The 17,087-nt window shown below is 45.9% G+C and overlaps 1 protein-coding gene across 2 annotated transcripts; it reads right to left on the reverse strand.

Moving 5' to 3' along the window:
• Positions 1-1,916: 1,916 nt before the first annotated feature.
• LOC120815506 (uncharacterized) lies at positions 1,917-15,694 on the reverse strand. Of its 2 annotated transcripts, XM_078079858.1 has the most exons (7): positions 14,971-15,694; positions 13,690-14,856; positions 12,266-13,574; positions 12,096-12,153; positions 11,083-11,243; positions 9,548-10,966; positions 1,917-3,326 (listed from the first exon to the last, which is right to left on the reverse strand). In XM_078079858.1, the coding sequence occupies exons 3-6, from the start codon at positions 12,289-12,291 to the stop codon at positions 10,894-10,896; spliced, it is 318 nt and encodes a 105-aa protein (XP_077935984.1). In that variant the 5' UTR covers positions 12,292-13,574; positions 13,690-14,856; positions 14,971-15,694; the 3' UTR covers positions 1,917-3,326; positions 9,548-10,893. The 2 variants fall into 2 exon arrangements, with proteins under 2 accessions (XP_077935984.1, XP_077935985.1); XM_078079859.1 differs by lacking the exons at positions 13,690-14,856; positions 14,971-15,694 and having other exon boundaries at positions 12,096-12,150; positions 12,266-12,375.
• Between the last annotated feature and the right edge of the window lie 1,393 nt (positions 15,695-17,087).

Genomic DNA, 17,087 nt, shown 5'->3' on the forward strand with positions numbered 1-17,087 from the left:
TCGCCAAGTGGCAAGGGCCCTTTGTGGTCACACGGCAGGTAGGGGACGTCGACTACGAGGTGGTGCGATCTGACAGAGGGAGTCACGCAGATCTACCACCTCAACCTCCTTAAAGCATGGAGAGAGGCGGAGTCCGTGTCCCTGGTGTCTGCAGTAGCAGAGAGCGAGGAGCTGGGGCCAGAGGTCCCAAAGTCCACCGATCCAACCCGGCTCCCGTCCGACGCCCGTCTCTCTCCAGCCCAGCAAGCGGACATAGCCCGGTTGCAAGATCAATGTAATGATGTGTTCTCTTCCCGGCCAGGTTGCACGGACCTCATAGTGCATCACATTGAGACGTCCCCGGGCGTGACGGTGCGGACGCGGCCCTACAGGTTACCTGAACACAAAAGGAAAATGGTTCAGCGAGAATTGGCCGCTATGCTGGAGATGGGGGTAATAGAGGAGTCCAACAGCGCCTGGTGCAGCCCCATCGTTCTTGTCGCCAAGAAGGACGGCTCGATAAGGTTCTGTGTGGATTATCGCAGGGTGAATGCGGTCTCACGGTTTGACGCGTACCCGATGCCCCGGGTCGACGAACTCCTGGACCGATTGGGCACCGTGCAATTTTTTACGACACTGGATTTGACCAAGGGCTACTGGCAGATTCCCTTGTCACCAGAGTCCAGGCAAAAGTCGGCGTTCTCCACTCCGTGGAGAATTGGATTATACCAATTCACCACGCTTCCCTTCGGGCTGTTCGGCGCCCCGGCCACCTTCCAGCGCCTCATGGACCGGGTGCTGCGTCCGCACGCTGCGTATACTGCCGCCTACCTGGATGACGTCATCATCCAAAGAGCCACGTGAGCGGAGCATGTGCGGCGGGTGGGCGCGGTGCTGTAGTCCCTGAGGCAGGCCGGGCTCACCGCCAACGAAGTGTGCAGTTGGTCGGAGGGAGGTACGGTATCTGGGGTACCACTTGGGCGGACAAGATTGCAGCCTGCCCGCGGCCCAAGACGAAAAAAGAGGTGAGGCAGTTTTTGGGGCTGGCGGGCTACTACAGGAGGTTCATCCCGGGCTTTGCGGAGCTGACCAGCCCCTTAACTGACCTGACCCGGAAAGGTGCCTCAGATGCGGTCCAGTGGACGGAGCAGTGCCAGTGGGCGGTTGAGGGGGTGAAACGAGCCCTCTGTGGGGAACCACTGCCCCATACACCTGACTTCTCTCTCCCTTTTGTCTTGCAGACTGATGCGTCGAACAGAGGGCTGGGGGCCGTTTTGTCCCAGCAGGTGCAGGGGGTGGACCGCCCGGTCCTCTACATTAGCCGGAAGCTGTCGGAGAGGGAGGCCAGGTACAGTACGGGCGTAACTGTGCATGCGCATATCTTAAGTCTATACATTAGCTCATAATTTCGACTTTCTTAACTCTTTCTTTCTTCATTTTTATATTTGCATAGATTAAAGTGCTGAGTGATAAGAATTCCTATTGCTTCTTGTCAGTATAACGCAGTATAATACAATACCACCAGCATATCCAAGTCTTAAGCAATGAATTCATCTGTAGTGACGTGATGACTGTCCACTAAAACTACACGTGAAATCTCACCATATCCTTTGTGTTTACAGGTTTACCGTTTTTCCTGAAAAGGCCATATTTCTGAACAACTGAACATTATTTTCTTGTGTATTTAAATATGAATCACAAACACAAAATAGAAATGAGACACTGGAGAATAGCTTTGAACCTGGTTCAGATGTTTACTTGCTAATGTAGTGAATGTAGTCATTAATTTTCATCTAGTGGAAATTAAATAACAGTATGAACATTTAGTGACAGGTTTTCTTCACATGTATCTTTTTAAATGTTGTCTATATTGTGATGTCACGAGAGGCGCCGCCGCTCTCTCCGGGGTAGTTCAAATAGTGCGAGGACACCGGGTTCAAAATGTAAGCAAAGGTTTTAATTTACGTCCTTCAGATTAAACAGAAAACAGTCCAAACAGGGGGCAACTCAGGCTTCGGTCGATCTTTGCCGGTAAAACTTAACTAATGTCTTGTCTTTGGAGGGGAAACGGAAATCCACTTGTTTGAGGAGAAACCACCGTCCTCTCCTGCCTCGGGGAATCCTTCTGTCTTGGTCTGCTCTTCTGCAGCTCGTCTCTCCCTCTCAGCGGTGTGTCTTCCGCCCTCATGAAGGCCTCCCGGTCGTCACACCCTGGTGGGTTTCAGGTGTGAGGGGAATGCTCTGAGTTTCGGGGTGGAGTTCCTACCTCCACCAGCAGATGGAGCCATAGTAGTTACAGCCATCGCCGGTGAACGTATCTCCCTTCCAAGACCCAGCCTCTCGTGACGTCACAATATTCTATAATCTATCCCATAGGTCACTAACTGGCGGACGCGGTCCGGGTCCGGACCCAGAGGCCGTCCCATCCGGACCCGGACCGCCAGACAAAACAGAAGGTTGTGATTTTTTCCCCCGGCGGCGCGGCGCGGCTTTTGCAGTATTTACGGTAGTGGTTTAGCGGATGAGGAAACGCGCAGACCAATTGCATGCGAGTTAAGCCATCCCACGTGATACCACTCAGCCAATCAAATCTATGCATTCTCGGCGGTAAACATTACGTCTCAAGACAGCGCTGCGTCCGCGCTGAGAGATGAGAAAGTTAGAGAAAGAAAAAGAAAGATAGCGACACATTTAGAAAACAAAGGGAGAGAAACGGACGACTGCGCCGGAGAAAGTTGAGGAAAAGGCGAGTGAGACAGAGAAAGGGAGAGAAACATAAAGAACAAATGTCGCTCTCCAAAAAAAGAAACGTTGACAGCGAAAATAGAGCATTTAATCCGGAATGGACAGACTCATTTCTGTTCATACTTCCTGTTGTACCTTGCGTATTCTTATAATAAGCAGGGGAGGCGTGATATACGTTTCATGAACTTTTAATGTCAACTAGCACAGTCCGCTGTAATGCTACCAGGGGTCTGCCGCGCTCCGCACTGCGCATGTCCCTCAGCACTGACTAGGGAATGCTGGCTGATGGAGTTCTTTACCGTAACAGTAACCAGTAACATCTAGTAACATCACATCTTTCCCCTTACAATGAGATAATATTTACCCCTGTAAAAACATAGCCATCTTTAAGTGCAAAGTGTAATGTAACATATAAGCTATACTTGTAAACAACTTCTACAATTGCAACTTCCCCTTTTTCTTCTTAAGTAAATTTACTCGAACAAGACAAAATTAAAAGGTACACATTGCCTTTTCCTTCCTTGCAAACAAAACAAACTACAGACAGTCTAGCAACTCTCAATCAACCTCATGGGTGGCTGAACATGTCTCCTAGGTCTAGCCTGTGTTACGGCCCTTTTGTAGACTCCAGGACAGTAAAACAACAATCAAAGAAAGGTGACAGAGTCAGGGTAAAAGGTGTCTTTCTAGTTTTTATTCTTACACAAAAAGAAGGTCCCAACAAGAGGGAGGGAGATGGTGGAAGATGGGACCTACAGGTTGTGCCAAACAAATGAAATGAATATAACAAAACGAGGGCTAGCTCACCACTGGCTCTTCATCCAAAACAAGTCAAACAAAATACCTTACCTGCTTCTCTAAAAAGGACTAAAGGAAAACGTTACACAGGAGGCAACAACCACTACACCTAGTGTGTCTATACAAAGGTATACCTACGTGCAAGAATGTACAGGGTACCCCAACTTACTAAGGTCCTCAACCTCCACCTTACCAAACTCCAGTTTTGCTGGCAGCCAGCTAAAGCTCATGTACAGGAAGACTGGCCACCAGCCCGCAGCACAACACACACCCTTTCACGTCTCAGGAGTCTTCCTTTATGGACTGCCACCGGAACTGCTGATTGGCCAACTCCAAACATAGGTGGAAAGCAATCAGCATAATCACTGGGGGAGAGAAACCAATGAGCAGGAGGGAGAACGACAAGAACACATGCAGACCGTCCCCGTCTGGCATGTAACACCCCCACCCATATAAGCTCAGAAAAAAAAATGAATGCCACAAAAACTATCTCCCATAAAGTTACGATCTAAATTAATAGGGGAACATAACTATACCGCACGAGACAAGGCATCAGCAAGAACATTTTCAGATCCCTTTTTATGCACGATGCTAAGATTGTAGTCCTGAACAATGAGAGACCAACGCATCAGACGTTGGTTGTAGTTATGCATCCTGGAAAGAAACACAAGAGGGTTATGATCGGTGAATACTTGAACAGGCTTTTCACTAGACCCAAGATAAACCTCAAAATGCTGTAGAGCAAACAACAGGGCCAGAGCCTCCTTCTCTATTGTTGAATACCCAAGCTGATGCCTGTTGAACTTCCGTGAGAAATAACTCACAGGGTGGTCGATGCCGTGGGCATCCTCCTGCAGAAGAACTGCACCAGCTCCAACTGCGCTGGCATCAACCTCCAACTTGAAAGGCAACATGAAATCCGGGGCCTTCAGCACAGGAGTGCAACACATTATACCTTTTAGGCTCTCAAAAGATTGTTTGCACTCATTAGACCATACAAAGGGTTTTGCTGGACTGGTTAACGAGGTCAACGGAGCCGCTACAGAGGAGAAGTTTTTGCAAAACCGTCGATAATATCCCGACATTCCAAGGAATCGACGCAGCTCTCGCCGGGTTTTTGGCTCGGGGAACGCTCTAATTGCAGAGATCTTTGCATCCGCGGGACAAACCTGTCCTTGACCAACCTGCTGACCAAGATAGAGGACAGTTCCTTTTCCAAACTCACATTTGGCAAGATTGAGCGTAAGGGATGCGTTTAGGAGACGGCCGAATACTTCTCTCAAGGTAGTCATGTGCTCACCCCACTCACTGGAATAGATGACAATATCATCGAGATACGCTCTACAGTGTGGAACATCCCCAAGGACTGAATTTATCAGCCTTTGAAAAGTAGCAGGAGCGTTACACATACCAAATGGCATGACGGTGTACTGGAGGAAGCAGTCAGGTGTTACAAAAGCTGAAACTGCTGAAGCATGTGGGGTTAAAGGAACTTGCCAGTATCCCTTCAACATGTCAAGTTTAGTTACATATGTTGCAGGACCAATTTCATCAATGCAGTCGTCGATCAGTGGTAATGGATGTGCATCCGGGACAGTTACGGCATTTACCTTGCGAAAGTCAGTGCAGAACCGATAACTCCCATCAGACTTTGTATCCAAGAGACAGGGGGAACTCCATGGACTGGAACTTGGCACTGCAAATCCATTCTGCACAAGATAGTCAACCTCCTCTCTCATGGCCGCTCTCTTACCTGGATTTACCCGATAAGCGCGTTGTTTGATCGGCGTAGGGCTGGTTAAGACAATGTCATGCGTTATGACAGATGTTTGGGTGGGAGTGTCACGGAACAGGCACGGAAAATCACCAATAAGTGTCATAATGTCATTCCTCTGGTCAACAGGGAGATGAGACAAGTTGTGGGGCAGTTGCGACAATACCTCAGTATTAGTTAGTCTGGCCCCTATTGATGCAGCATTGCGCATCACCAACCCGTCTTCATTACCATCGACAGGAGAGCCCACCATGGAAACAGCTGCAACAGGTGACACCGTCGTTGACTCCTGGGCCTCTGATGACCCTGGGTGAACTTCTCGGAGGTGGTAGCGTTTCATCATGTTCACATGGCACACCCTATTTCTTCGCCTGCGGTCCGGGGTTTGAACCACATAATTTGTGTCACTGAGCTTCTTCTCCACTACATAAGGACCGGAGAACTTAGTGGAGAGAGCAGAACCAGATATAGGTAAAAGAATCAAAACTTTATCACCTGGCTTAAACAAATGTGTGATTGCGCGCTGGTCATATCTTCTCTTCATCCTTGCCTGGGAAGAGGTCAGGGCCTCCCTAGCTAAAGAACAAGTTAGCTGGAGGCGCTCCTTGAGCTTGTGGACGTAGTCCGGAATACTTCGGACCTTCTGCTCGGGTACGACTAGTTGTTCTTTAAGAACTGTCAAAGGGCCCCTAACCTCATGTCCAAAAATTAATTCAGCAGGACTGAAACCTAGGGACTCCTGTACAGCTTCGCGGGCAGCAAACATAACTAGTGGTACACTGTCATCCCAATCCCTCTCCGATTCGTGACAGTGTTTTCGCAACATGGACTTCATCGTCTGGTGAAATCTTTCCAGTGCCCCTTGGCTTTCTGGATGGTAGGGACTAGACGTCACATGTTTAATGTTTAACGTTCCGAGTGCTTGGGCAAAGGCTTTTGACATGAAGTTGGTGCCTTGATCGGTTTGAACTACTTTTGGCAGACCAAACAATGAAAAGAATTTTACCAGAGCCTTTGTGATTATTGGGGTAGTTATCCTTCGTAGTGGGATGGCCTCGGGGAACCTAGTGGAAGCACACATTACGGTTAGTAAAAACTGATTTCCAGTCTTAGTTTTTGGCAATGGCCCGACACAATCGACAATAATTCTCTCAAACGGCTCACCCATTACTGGAATAGGGCAGAGGGGAGCGGGAGGAATCACTTGGTTCGGTTTTCCAACGACTTGACACACATGACAAGTACGACAATAGTTAACAACATCAGTTTTGAGTCCTGGCCAAAAGAAATGTCTGAGGACTCTATCGTAGGTTTTGGTGATCCCCAGGTGACCTGACCATGGGTGATCATGGGCCAAGGACAGTACCTGAAAACGATGGGATGTAGGTACCACGACCTGGTAAGTCTCACTCCAATCCATCTCTTCTGAACCTCCCCTAGTCCAGCGACGCATCAACAGGCCATTATCGAGAAAGTAGGCCATTTGCTTTCTCTTAGCTTCTTCTTGGCTAAGAACAGCTGAATAACATTTCACCAGGGTGACATCTGCTCTTTGGGCTGCAATGTAATCGTCCCTGGTGGCTGGCAGTTCAACCCCCTCGCGACTTGTGAGGGTAGACCCAGTATCATCAGCAGGCTGAACCTCGCTCACAACAGCGTCAGGAACCGGTTCTGTTACCAGAAAAGTGTCAGACAAATCAATGCCATATCTCTTTGTGTGGGCTCTGGTAGTCACGCAAGCTGGAAATGTGCCAGGATGTATCTCTGCCATGTTGTCAGACCCCAAATGCAAATCGGGGCTGTCTACCAATTCAGGGACTGGTACAACTCTGCCACCAGCTAGGTCGTTTCCCAGGATGAAGTCTACCCCTTTAATGGGCAATGCTGGCAATACAGCCACTCTAAAGAACCCATTTACCAGGTGGGACAGAACATTAATTCTATGGAGAGGGGCTGGTATGTAGCTCATTCCAACACCTTGAATCACTACACTTGAGCGACATGAGGATATTGACGACCATGGTAAGATGCCCTCGCGAATAATAGACTGGGATGCTCCTGTGTCCCTTAGCATCCGTACTGGCCGCTGTTCTTCAGGGTTCCCAGTAAAGGAGACCAAGCCTTCAGACATAAAGGGTTTGAAACAGTCATCAGGTCCATCCTCTTCAGGTTGTGACATTCCAGCTTCTGGTGGTGACACCCCTTTAATCAGACCCATGCCTTTTGGCTTTTGTGGGCCAGGCGAGACCTGTTGTCTACGCTTCAGAGAAAAACAATCCGAAATGACATGTCCTTTCTTATGACAATAAAAGCACTCCCGATCACTACGAGGTGGAGACGGCGGTCCCTTAAACTTGTCAAATGGTGGACGGCCAATACTCTGCCCCATAGGACGTAGCGGTGCCTCTCTGTTCGAGCGGAAGGAAGACACAAACACATGCTTATGCGTGAGGACAAACTCATCGGCTAGGACTGCCGCTTTTGACACAGACGTCACCTTCTGTTCATTTAAGAATACTACCACCTTTTCTGGTAAAGTGCCCTTGAAGTCTTCTACCAGTATTAATTGTCGAAGGGACTCAAAATTATCCTTTACTTCACTGGCAGCACACCATTTATCAAACAGTACCCCTTTCTCTCTAGCAAACTCCACAAAAGTTTGTTCACTAGTCTTTTTATGGTTCCTGAACTTTTGTCGGTATGCCTCAGGCACGAGCTCATAGGCACGCAAAATTGCCTCCTTGAGCATTTCATACTTCAAACTCTCTTCTAATGAAAGAGATGACACAACCTCCTGGGCTTTACCCACCAGTTTACATTGAAGCAATATCGGCCACATGTCCTTGGGCCAGACCAGGGCAGTGGCTATTCTCTCAAAAGCGTTGAAGTAGGAGTCAACCTCAGACTCCCGAAATGTTGGCACAAGTGCGATGTTCTTGCTGACATCAAAACCTGGTTGGTTATGGCTGGTATGGGAAGATTTTGAGGTGTGTGTCGACTGTGGTCCCGCAGCAATTCTCATGGCCTCTATGTCCAGCTGACGCAGCTTGACTTCTTTTTCAGCCGCTATCTCCAGCCTGCGTACCTGTAATTGAAGATCATAGTCTGCTTTACGCACCATTTCCTTTTCCTGGGCTTCGAGCTGAAGGCGGGCTAGGCGGACCTTCAGCCTGGCATCCCCACTGGATACATGGAGCTCTGGGGAAAAAGGTTCAAAACGGGGCAAGGTTGCAGGAGGTACCTCAGGTTCAAACTTTTCACCCGAAGGAGTAGCCGGTGTACCCTTGCTTCCAACAGGGGAAGCTCCAGCACCCGCACCTGGAAAATCCTCCCCAACAGGAACGGCTAGGACCTTTAACTCTACCAATTGTTCTAATACTTTGTCTTTTATGTCCCGTTTAAGACTATACTTTCGAACGCTTATATCAAAATGGGATGCGATGGACAATAAATCATCTTTTCGGCACAAGTCAACTTTTTCAAAACTTGGATTTACAATAAAATCCTGCAAGTCAAAATTCATGGTTACCATTGACCAAACTACAAATTAATTCTTCCCCTTTTACCGACTTTTTCTTTTCTTCAAGGGAAAGATCCCGGACGAGCCCCCACTTGTGTTACGGCCCTTTTGTAGACTCCAGGACAGTAAAACAACAATCAAAGAAAGGTGACAGAGTCAGGGTAAAAGGTGTCTTTCTAGTTTTTATTCTTACACAAAAAGAAGGTCCCAACAAGAGGGAGGGAGATGGTGGAAGATGGGACCTACAGGATGTGCACAAACAAATGAAATGAATATAACAAAACGAGGGCTAGCTCACCACTGGCTCTTCATCCAAAACAAGTCAAACAAAATACCTTACCTGCTTCTCTAAAAAGGACTAAAGGAAAACGTTACACAGGAGGCAACAACCACTACACCTAGTGTGTCTATACAAAGGTATACCTACGTGCAAGAATGTACAGGGTACCCCAACTTACTAAGGTCCTCAACCTCCACCTTACCAAACTCCTGTTTTGCTGGCAGCCAGCTAAAGCTCATGTACAGGAAGACTGGCCACCAGCCCGCAGCACAACACACACCCTTTCACGTCTCAGGAGTCTTCCTTTATGGACTGCCACCGGAACTGCTGATTGGCCAACTCCAAACATAGGTGGAAAGCAATCAGCATAATCACTGGGGGAGAGAAACCAATGAGCAGGAGGGAGAACGACAAGAACACATGCAGACCGTCCCCGTCTGGCATGTAACACCTGTCTTTCAGCAGCCGGCGATTTCAGCAATCTGAAAGGTGTCGCCTCAGCCGTAGACGCAGACGTCGCTGTCCGATAGCTCTGCAGATTCAGCTGTGTCCTCCTGAACCGTCACTTGAACCATACTGTCCTGCTCAGTCGTTCGTAGTTGCAGATCAGTGCGGTTCCTCCTCAGAGACACTCCATTCACCGTCTGGATCCTGTAGGAGCGTGGAGCAACTTCCTCCTTCACCTGTCCCTTTTGTCCCCATGTGCCTGCAGAGACGTCCCTGAGACGCACCAGGACTCAGCTTTGGCAGGTGTTTTGCCGTTCGATCATACAGCTGTTTCTGCTTTTCTTTTTGTTCCTCCTTTATTTTTCTGACTTTGTGTGCGTTCTTTGGCGTAAGCAAATCCTCAGTTATTGGTAGGTTAGAGCGAATGCGTCTACCCATCAGCATTTGAGCTGGTGACAGTCCGTTCTGTAGAGGTGCACTCCTATAGATCAGTAAGCTCTTCTGAAAGTCATCTCTGTCCTGTGCTTTCCTCATCATGTTTTTTACTGTTTTCACTGAGCTTTCTGCCAAGCCGTTGGATTTTTAAACATAATAAAGCATCCATAATCTCATCATCTAATAGCGAATAAACTTAACACATCTTAGATCATCACATCTTAACCATTATGTTTAACTCAGTTCTATATGATCCAAAATCAGAATGTTTGCCTCGCAGGGCTGTCGTACAAACTTTGCTCATCTACTACCTGACAGGAGAAAAAACTCTTTGGAATCCATCAAGGACGGCAATTAGCATCCGTCTCCAAGTCTTAACGTTACATTGTAGCAGGTAAATGTGTGCAGTAATTATATGACTATAATGACTATGAATTGGGTTTGATTCATATTGCAGTCACTTCATCTAACATGCTAATGTAATAACTAATATCTAACACACAAACTACAATTCTACCCTAAACATTTCTACATTATCATTTCTACCACTAGGTGCTTAAAACACTCTGAAAGTCCAATTCAGCCATTTTAAGTTGAGACAAGTTCTCATACAAAACAAAAACTTCAGTGAACATTATGAGAATCAATAGAAGCATATTGGCAATATTGATAAAGACTATTTACAGATAAATGTACCTGAAGATGCTTGTATAGAACTGGTAGTAACATATTGCTGATTAGTAACATTTAAAGGCTGATTACAGACTACAAGCTGGCCTCCCATTGGCTCCCTGATGCTTCTCTGATGGAAGCCTTAACGATGGTGAATATACAACATGTCAAACCTCATATTCATGCAGGTGTGTTTAAGCTGCTTAAACTCTGTACAGTAACAGACCACATATCTGTGTGGGTTCATTCTCTTGGTGCTTTGCTGACGGTGCTGTACAGAGCAGAAGAATCATCCACAGCTCCTTCACATCTCCGTCTGTGAAAGAACCGTAAACTCAGGATATTAATAATTAACACGTTTAAACAGCAATAAAACAGTGATGATAAAAGCAGAGACGGATCCATATTCAGTAAAGATTGTCACTGACTCACTCGCTGGCAGCACCAGAACTCTCAAAGTTGACACGTGAGTACAGAACTTCCTCCTCCTTGCGTCTGGGGGGGCGAGCTGGACTGACGTTGGAGTAGAGAAGAAGATCCTCCTGGTTTCTGGAGAAGCTCACGGTAGCATAGCAAGGCTCCGCTGGTGGGATCTGCATCAAAGAACAAGAAGTACTTATTGGATAGTATTGGTGGACTGAAGTACAAAGGACCAGATAGTAGAATATCTGCAGGGCTTCTTCTCTAATGACTCCTTTGGGCCCTACAGGTTCTCATGGAGGTCTCATGTGTTTAATGGTTGTAATTAAGGTTATTGAGGTTAATGAAGTTCCATCTACAAACTGTCATTGTGTGTCTGTGGATACTGTGCACGCTGTGTACAAGAAGGACACGCACACAGATTCATTAGGAACATTAAGTACAACCAGAGTGTACGTGGATATAGTTTGACCTTTTGGAGACAAACAGAATTAAAATATCTGCATTTATATATAGTTATATATAATATGATTGTCACTAGGAGGATCATATTGGGCCATATCGCTGTACACAGGGTTGTTGCTGCAAGTTATTGTATCAATGATTTTAGCTTGGTTTGTTTAGTTACATGTTAGCATGTTCTCTCTCATGTTTTTACAGCATAACATTTTACCCGATGTATGTTGGATCCTATTTTAACTCAAATTGAGTCAATAGTCGTAGAGCGCATCAGGAAAAAGGGAAAACACCAGAGGAGGACGAGGGAGCGACAGGTGGTGTCTAGATGGTTTGAAGAAGAACCAGGACGTAGGAGTGGGCTGAGCTAGAGGGACCTGACAAAACCTCCCAGTGGGCCGGTTTTTACCTGGAGTTGAACTCCCAGTGTTGCTGGTAACTTTTATTAACTAATTTATATGAATTTGTATTATATTTTAATTGTTGGATTTTAAATCCCCGCCTCACAGGCCTGACATGATGATCCCAGATGTTCCCAGAGGCCTCCACACTGAGCTCCTTCTCCTCACCTGAGCGTTGTTCTCTGGTCTCTCTGCAGGCCGGCTGCTTGGTGGAGACTTTTTTCTTCTGGACAGAAAAATGTATTAATGAACAAACAAAAGATCGAATCAAGTGATTCAACGACTGCGTGAATGTAAGATCCACATCTACATTTCATCAGTGAAGTTGAACCGCTCACCTGATCATGAGGACAGCGAGGATCATGATGATCACCAGGAAAATAGCAGATGTGGACGCAAACGCTGCCGTCCAACCATTGGAGGCTCCTTGTCCCACACAGGAAAGAAAATAAACAACAAATATAAAGTATTAAATGTGGTGGATAAATTAAGGACCATCAGGACGGAAATAAGATGTTTAACTCAGTGAAACAGAATATCTGGGACCTTAAGATCTGCTCTATGCAGATGATGAACTTTAACTCAAAATAAATGTGACTAGAACGTCTTATCAAAACAACGTAGCTGGATGGTCACAGCGGCGGCCATTTTATTGTGTCCTGTTGCCATGGCAACTGTTGTAGAGATTGGTGGCGGGCGTGGTTTGGCTCGGCTGCAGAGGGGACGGAGAAGGTAGTGGTTGGGGGAACGGTGCTGGGTGGAGGCATAATCAGCCTCAGCCTCAACTGTACACTGAAACCCTCAGTCGCATCCTCATTATTCCGGGACCCCCACAGACCCACACGTTACATAGAGGAATAACTGCTACACAAACTAAACACACTCAGTGAGGAGACGTTTTGGAGAAACAATCCAAACCCCCAAAAATACTATAGTACTCAAAGCTGACTAGTTAGCATGCTAGCTAACTGTTGTGTTGCTAACAGCGTTGTGTTTGTTCCAGACTCGTTTCTCTTACTGAGCTGCTCCTGCATTCTTACAGCTACAGACTCTGTTCAGGTATCAACATCTTCAGCTCTTCTAACGTGACTCTTCTTGTTCCTTCCACTTCTGACTTCATCATTTGATGAGACGACGCAGCATCAGACCACGTGATGTCTGCAGGACGCTCAGCTGGTGAAGCTTTAAAGTGATGAACCGAGGGTCCAGGGTTTGATTCTCAGTGGGGTCATAGTGTATCTGCTCAGGTTCACCTTCTAGTCCACAATGCTCTCCTGCTTCACTGAGTGGAGGACAGGAGCTAAAGGCCGCGTTTACTGTGAGTCACTTCTTTAGTTGGATTGTTGATATAATGTGTGAGTGAACAGAAGAATGCGTGTGATTTACCTGAAGAAGGAATCAGACGTAAGGTGGAGTTACTACGTCCCATCTCGTTCTGGGCTTCACAGTAATAATTCCCACTGTGTTCAGCTGTGAAGTTAGTGATGGTGAAGATCTGTCCTGATGCTCGTGGTGAGTCTTCATGCTCCTTGTACCAGGTGTAGTTAGCTGCTGGGTTAGCATCAGCGCTACAGGTCAGAGTCACTGAACCGCCCTCCGGCATCTCAGCAGAGGGACTCACTGACACAGAGGGACGCCGTGGACCATCTGGAGGAGACGTGTCAACATATTGTTACAAGTTAGAGTTCAATAAATAGAAGTTAATAACAAAACACTACCTCAGTAGTGATTATGTTGCTTTTAAAAAGGTTGTTTCACTCACATTTCACATCGATAGAGATGAAGTCAGACGTCTTCCTCCCCAGCTGGTTCTCAGCTGTACAGGAATAATTTCCAGAGTCAGAGGACTGGATGGAGCTGAAGACCAGCTGAGGTTCTTCACTGAGAAGACGAGGGTCTGACGTTCCATCCTCCTTGTACCAGGTGTAGCTAGCTGCTGGGTTAGCAACAGCGCTACAGGTCAGAGTCACTGAATCGCCCTCCAGCATCTCAGCAGAGGGACTCACTGACACAGAGGGACGCTGTGGACCATCTGGAGGAGACGTGAATAAACATACTAAGAGGTTAGAAGATGTTAGCGTAGATAGTTGATCATTTGAATGAATACTTGTGTGTCTTTCTCTCAGACTATCTCTATTATTCATCACAGCAGCTGTCACAGGTGAGACTCCTGCTGGTGTAAAGTGACAATAAGCAGCCTTTAATCCTTTGTAATGTTCATATCTCCACACATTCTTCTCTTTAGATGCTGCTTGTGTCCTTAGCTGAGTCTGTCCTCTCACTTCTAGTTGTTGTAGGAGTTATTGATTGTTTCCTCCACCAGCTGACACGTCACTTCTACTTATGTTCTGGAATAATTCACTTGAGTCTTTATGAAAATCACATCATTCTGTCTGCTGATAGTTTATATTTGTGTTTCTATTAATAAGAGAATGACATAAATAAAGATCTGTGTCTCCTTTAACATTTAGACTCCAGTGTGTTTACAGCTGTGATTAGAATCATATTGTTGTGTCAGTGTGTGAGTGACTCTTCTACACGTAGACTGCAGGGGCCGGGGATTGAACCAGCAACCCTCTGGTCAGTGGACCACGGCTCCACCTCCTGAGGAACGTTGTGCTTCATCTTTTTGATGCCTCTAGTTTACATGCAGCGGTCTGGTGCCTCCATGTGAGATGTTGTTGAAGCTCCACAGGCCGACACAGTGGAGTGAACTTACACACTGCAGGAGAACGTTGATTCCAATATCCTGTTAAATAACAGGAATATCTGTCTGTAGAACCAGAGGAGACTAGAAGAGAAGATCCTGTCTTGATGTATTTTTCATTCTTGTACCAGTAGTATTCAGGATGATCAGACAGAACACAGTTGCTGTGACACGTCAGCTCCAACCAGGTAGAATCTGATCTTCTCACCTTCACCTGGAGACCTGAATCAGTGAATATTATTTTTTAAAGTGTCAACATTCACAGAAGACATTTATACTCTAGTTTTCTAGATGTTGAACATTTGTAGATGATTAATATGTGAATTAAAATGTTACCTTTGACCGACAAAGTGACTCCAGGTGAACCAGTATATTTCTCTCCTGGTTTGTTTGTCCTGAGTGTGAATTTGTACTCAGCTGAGTCGCTCTCTCTCACGTCTCTGATGGTCAGATAACAACTCTTACTATAACATGTGTGCTTCACACGGCCTGAATACTCAGAGTCTGTTCTCAGATCCACAGGTTCACCATCTTTCTCTTTAGTGAACCAGAATGTGTCCTTTATATCAGAGTAATATATTCCAGGTGGGTGTGTGATGTCACAGCTTATTTTCACTGTTGATCCTTTTGCAGCACAGACGTCAGTCTGACGGTATTTCACTCTCCATCCATCCTGACTCTGTATCACTGTAACACAGCACATCAGGAACCACAGTCACACTCAGAACAACATCACAGGACACACTCTCATTGGTAGTTTACTGAAGAGAAAAGATATTATGAGAAATATGAAAATCATTGAGTTTATAGAAAGTAATGAAAGAGTCCACGATGTCCACATGGACTCTGCAGCTGGAAGGAACAGCGACGTATTGAACCTGTGGACCTGAAAAAGCTCAAGTTGAAGTATTAGAAGGGTTTGGTTGATGAGAAGAAGAGTGTCTTTGCTCTGTGCTCTTCTGTCTGTGGTCAGTCTGCTGCAGAGTGGAGATGGAAACTGTAGAGAAATGCAGAACTCTGAGGGGAACGATACTGTGACATATAGATCACACCTCACTGAGGACACCACAGAGAGCCTCCACATCTTCCGCCGCAAACTCAAGACACACCTCTTCAGACCTCTACCTCGACTAAAGACTAACTAATTGTAGCACTTAAATTGTACTTGTAACGTCAATTGTAAATTGGCTTATTTGAGGAAATTGCACTTTCTTGTTTCTTGTTCTCCTGAGTTTGTACCCTATGGTTGAATGCACTTATTGTACGTCGCTTTGGATAAAAGCGTCAGCTAAATGACATGTAATGTAATGTAATGACACGGCGCTCAGCATCCGGCAGTGAATCAATTATCTGTGACACGGATCAATGCTACAAAATGTCCCTCAAAGAGACACTGAACAAACAGGAAGAGAATAAAAATGACCAGAAATACACAATAAAATCCTCCAAAAAGAAGAACAAACGTCGTCAGAGACTCGGAGTGAATAACAGCCTCTAAATGTGGTCTAATGCAAAGAAACGCTGCTGAACGATTAGAGGAAGTTCAACAGAGACAAATTATTCAGAGCATTTCTTCTTTGTTAATGTTCATTTAGTCATTATTTGTGTGTGATGACATCAGACCTGTGTGTGAAGTAAAAACACAGCTCCCTGTGTGTGTGTGAGGTGTGTAACGGCCTCACAATATAAATGTAGAAGTACAGTACCTTGTACAGAGAGAAGGAAGACGACTAATCCACCGGCTGATGGACTCATAGCTGCTCCTCTGTGTTCAATCAGCAGATCAGAAACTCTTTATTCAGTAAGTCACCAGAAACACGTCTACATTAAAGAGGAGGCCGATGTCTCTGAGGTCAGCTCGTCTCTTCTGGAGTTGGTAACAAGCTGCTGTTCATCCCCAGCAGAGCTTCCTTCCTGTTTCCGTCATTAGTGTGCATGAGCTGCAGAACAAGAAGCTGCTTTAATGTTAATGTCTTACTTCTGCTAAAAGGAAACATCATAAAAGTGTTGTTAATATGTGAAGATCATCTTGATGAACCTGTAAGCAGCATAAACGTCTCTTCATTCTCTGTAATAATTCACATTAAGTGAAAGGCTGCAGTGTGACGTCCTCCTGTTAACATGTAGATAAATATGTCCTCTCTGCAGCTCTTCATACGTCTTCCTCACATTCACTGCAGGACACAAACAACACAAACAAGCTGTCAACTCACACAAATGTTGCTTTATTCATTTAATGTTCACACATTTCCATTACAATATGAAAGTGTCTGTTGAGGACAGTGTGTAGTGTTTAGTGACATCTAGTGGTGAGGTTGCAGACTGCAGCCTCCTCCCTTTAAGTCCTTCAGGTAACGTGGAGATGAAAAAGGCTCCCAGTGAACATATGAAGCGCTCCTCTAAAGAAACTTCTTAGTGATGAAAACATGGTTATTGTTGGGAAGATTAAAACA

Source organism: Gasterosteus aculeatus, chromosome 9, assembly GCF_964276395.1.
Source record: "Gasterosteus aculeatus chromosome 9, fGasAcu3.hap1.1, whole genome shotgun sequence".
Classification (NCBI taxonomy): Eukaryota; Metazoa; Chordata; class Actinopteri; order Perciformes; family Gasterosteidae; genus Gasterosteus; species Gasterosteus aculeatus.

Bases quoted from the DNA above. Each gene is read 5' to 3' on its own strand.
- LOC120815506 (XM_078079858.1), bottom strand. From the start codon at position 12,291: ATGATCCTCGCTGTCCTCATGATCAG. The intron at 12,154-12,265 runs GTGAGCGGTTCA...TTTTCTGTCCAG, and splicing joins CTCGCTGTCCTCATGATCAG to AAGAAAAAAGTCTCCACCAA. The intron at 10,967-11,082 runs GTGAGTCAGTGA...GTTCTTTCACAG, and splicing joins AGTTCTGGTGCTGCCAGCGA to ACGGAGATGTGAAGGAGCTG.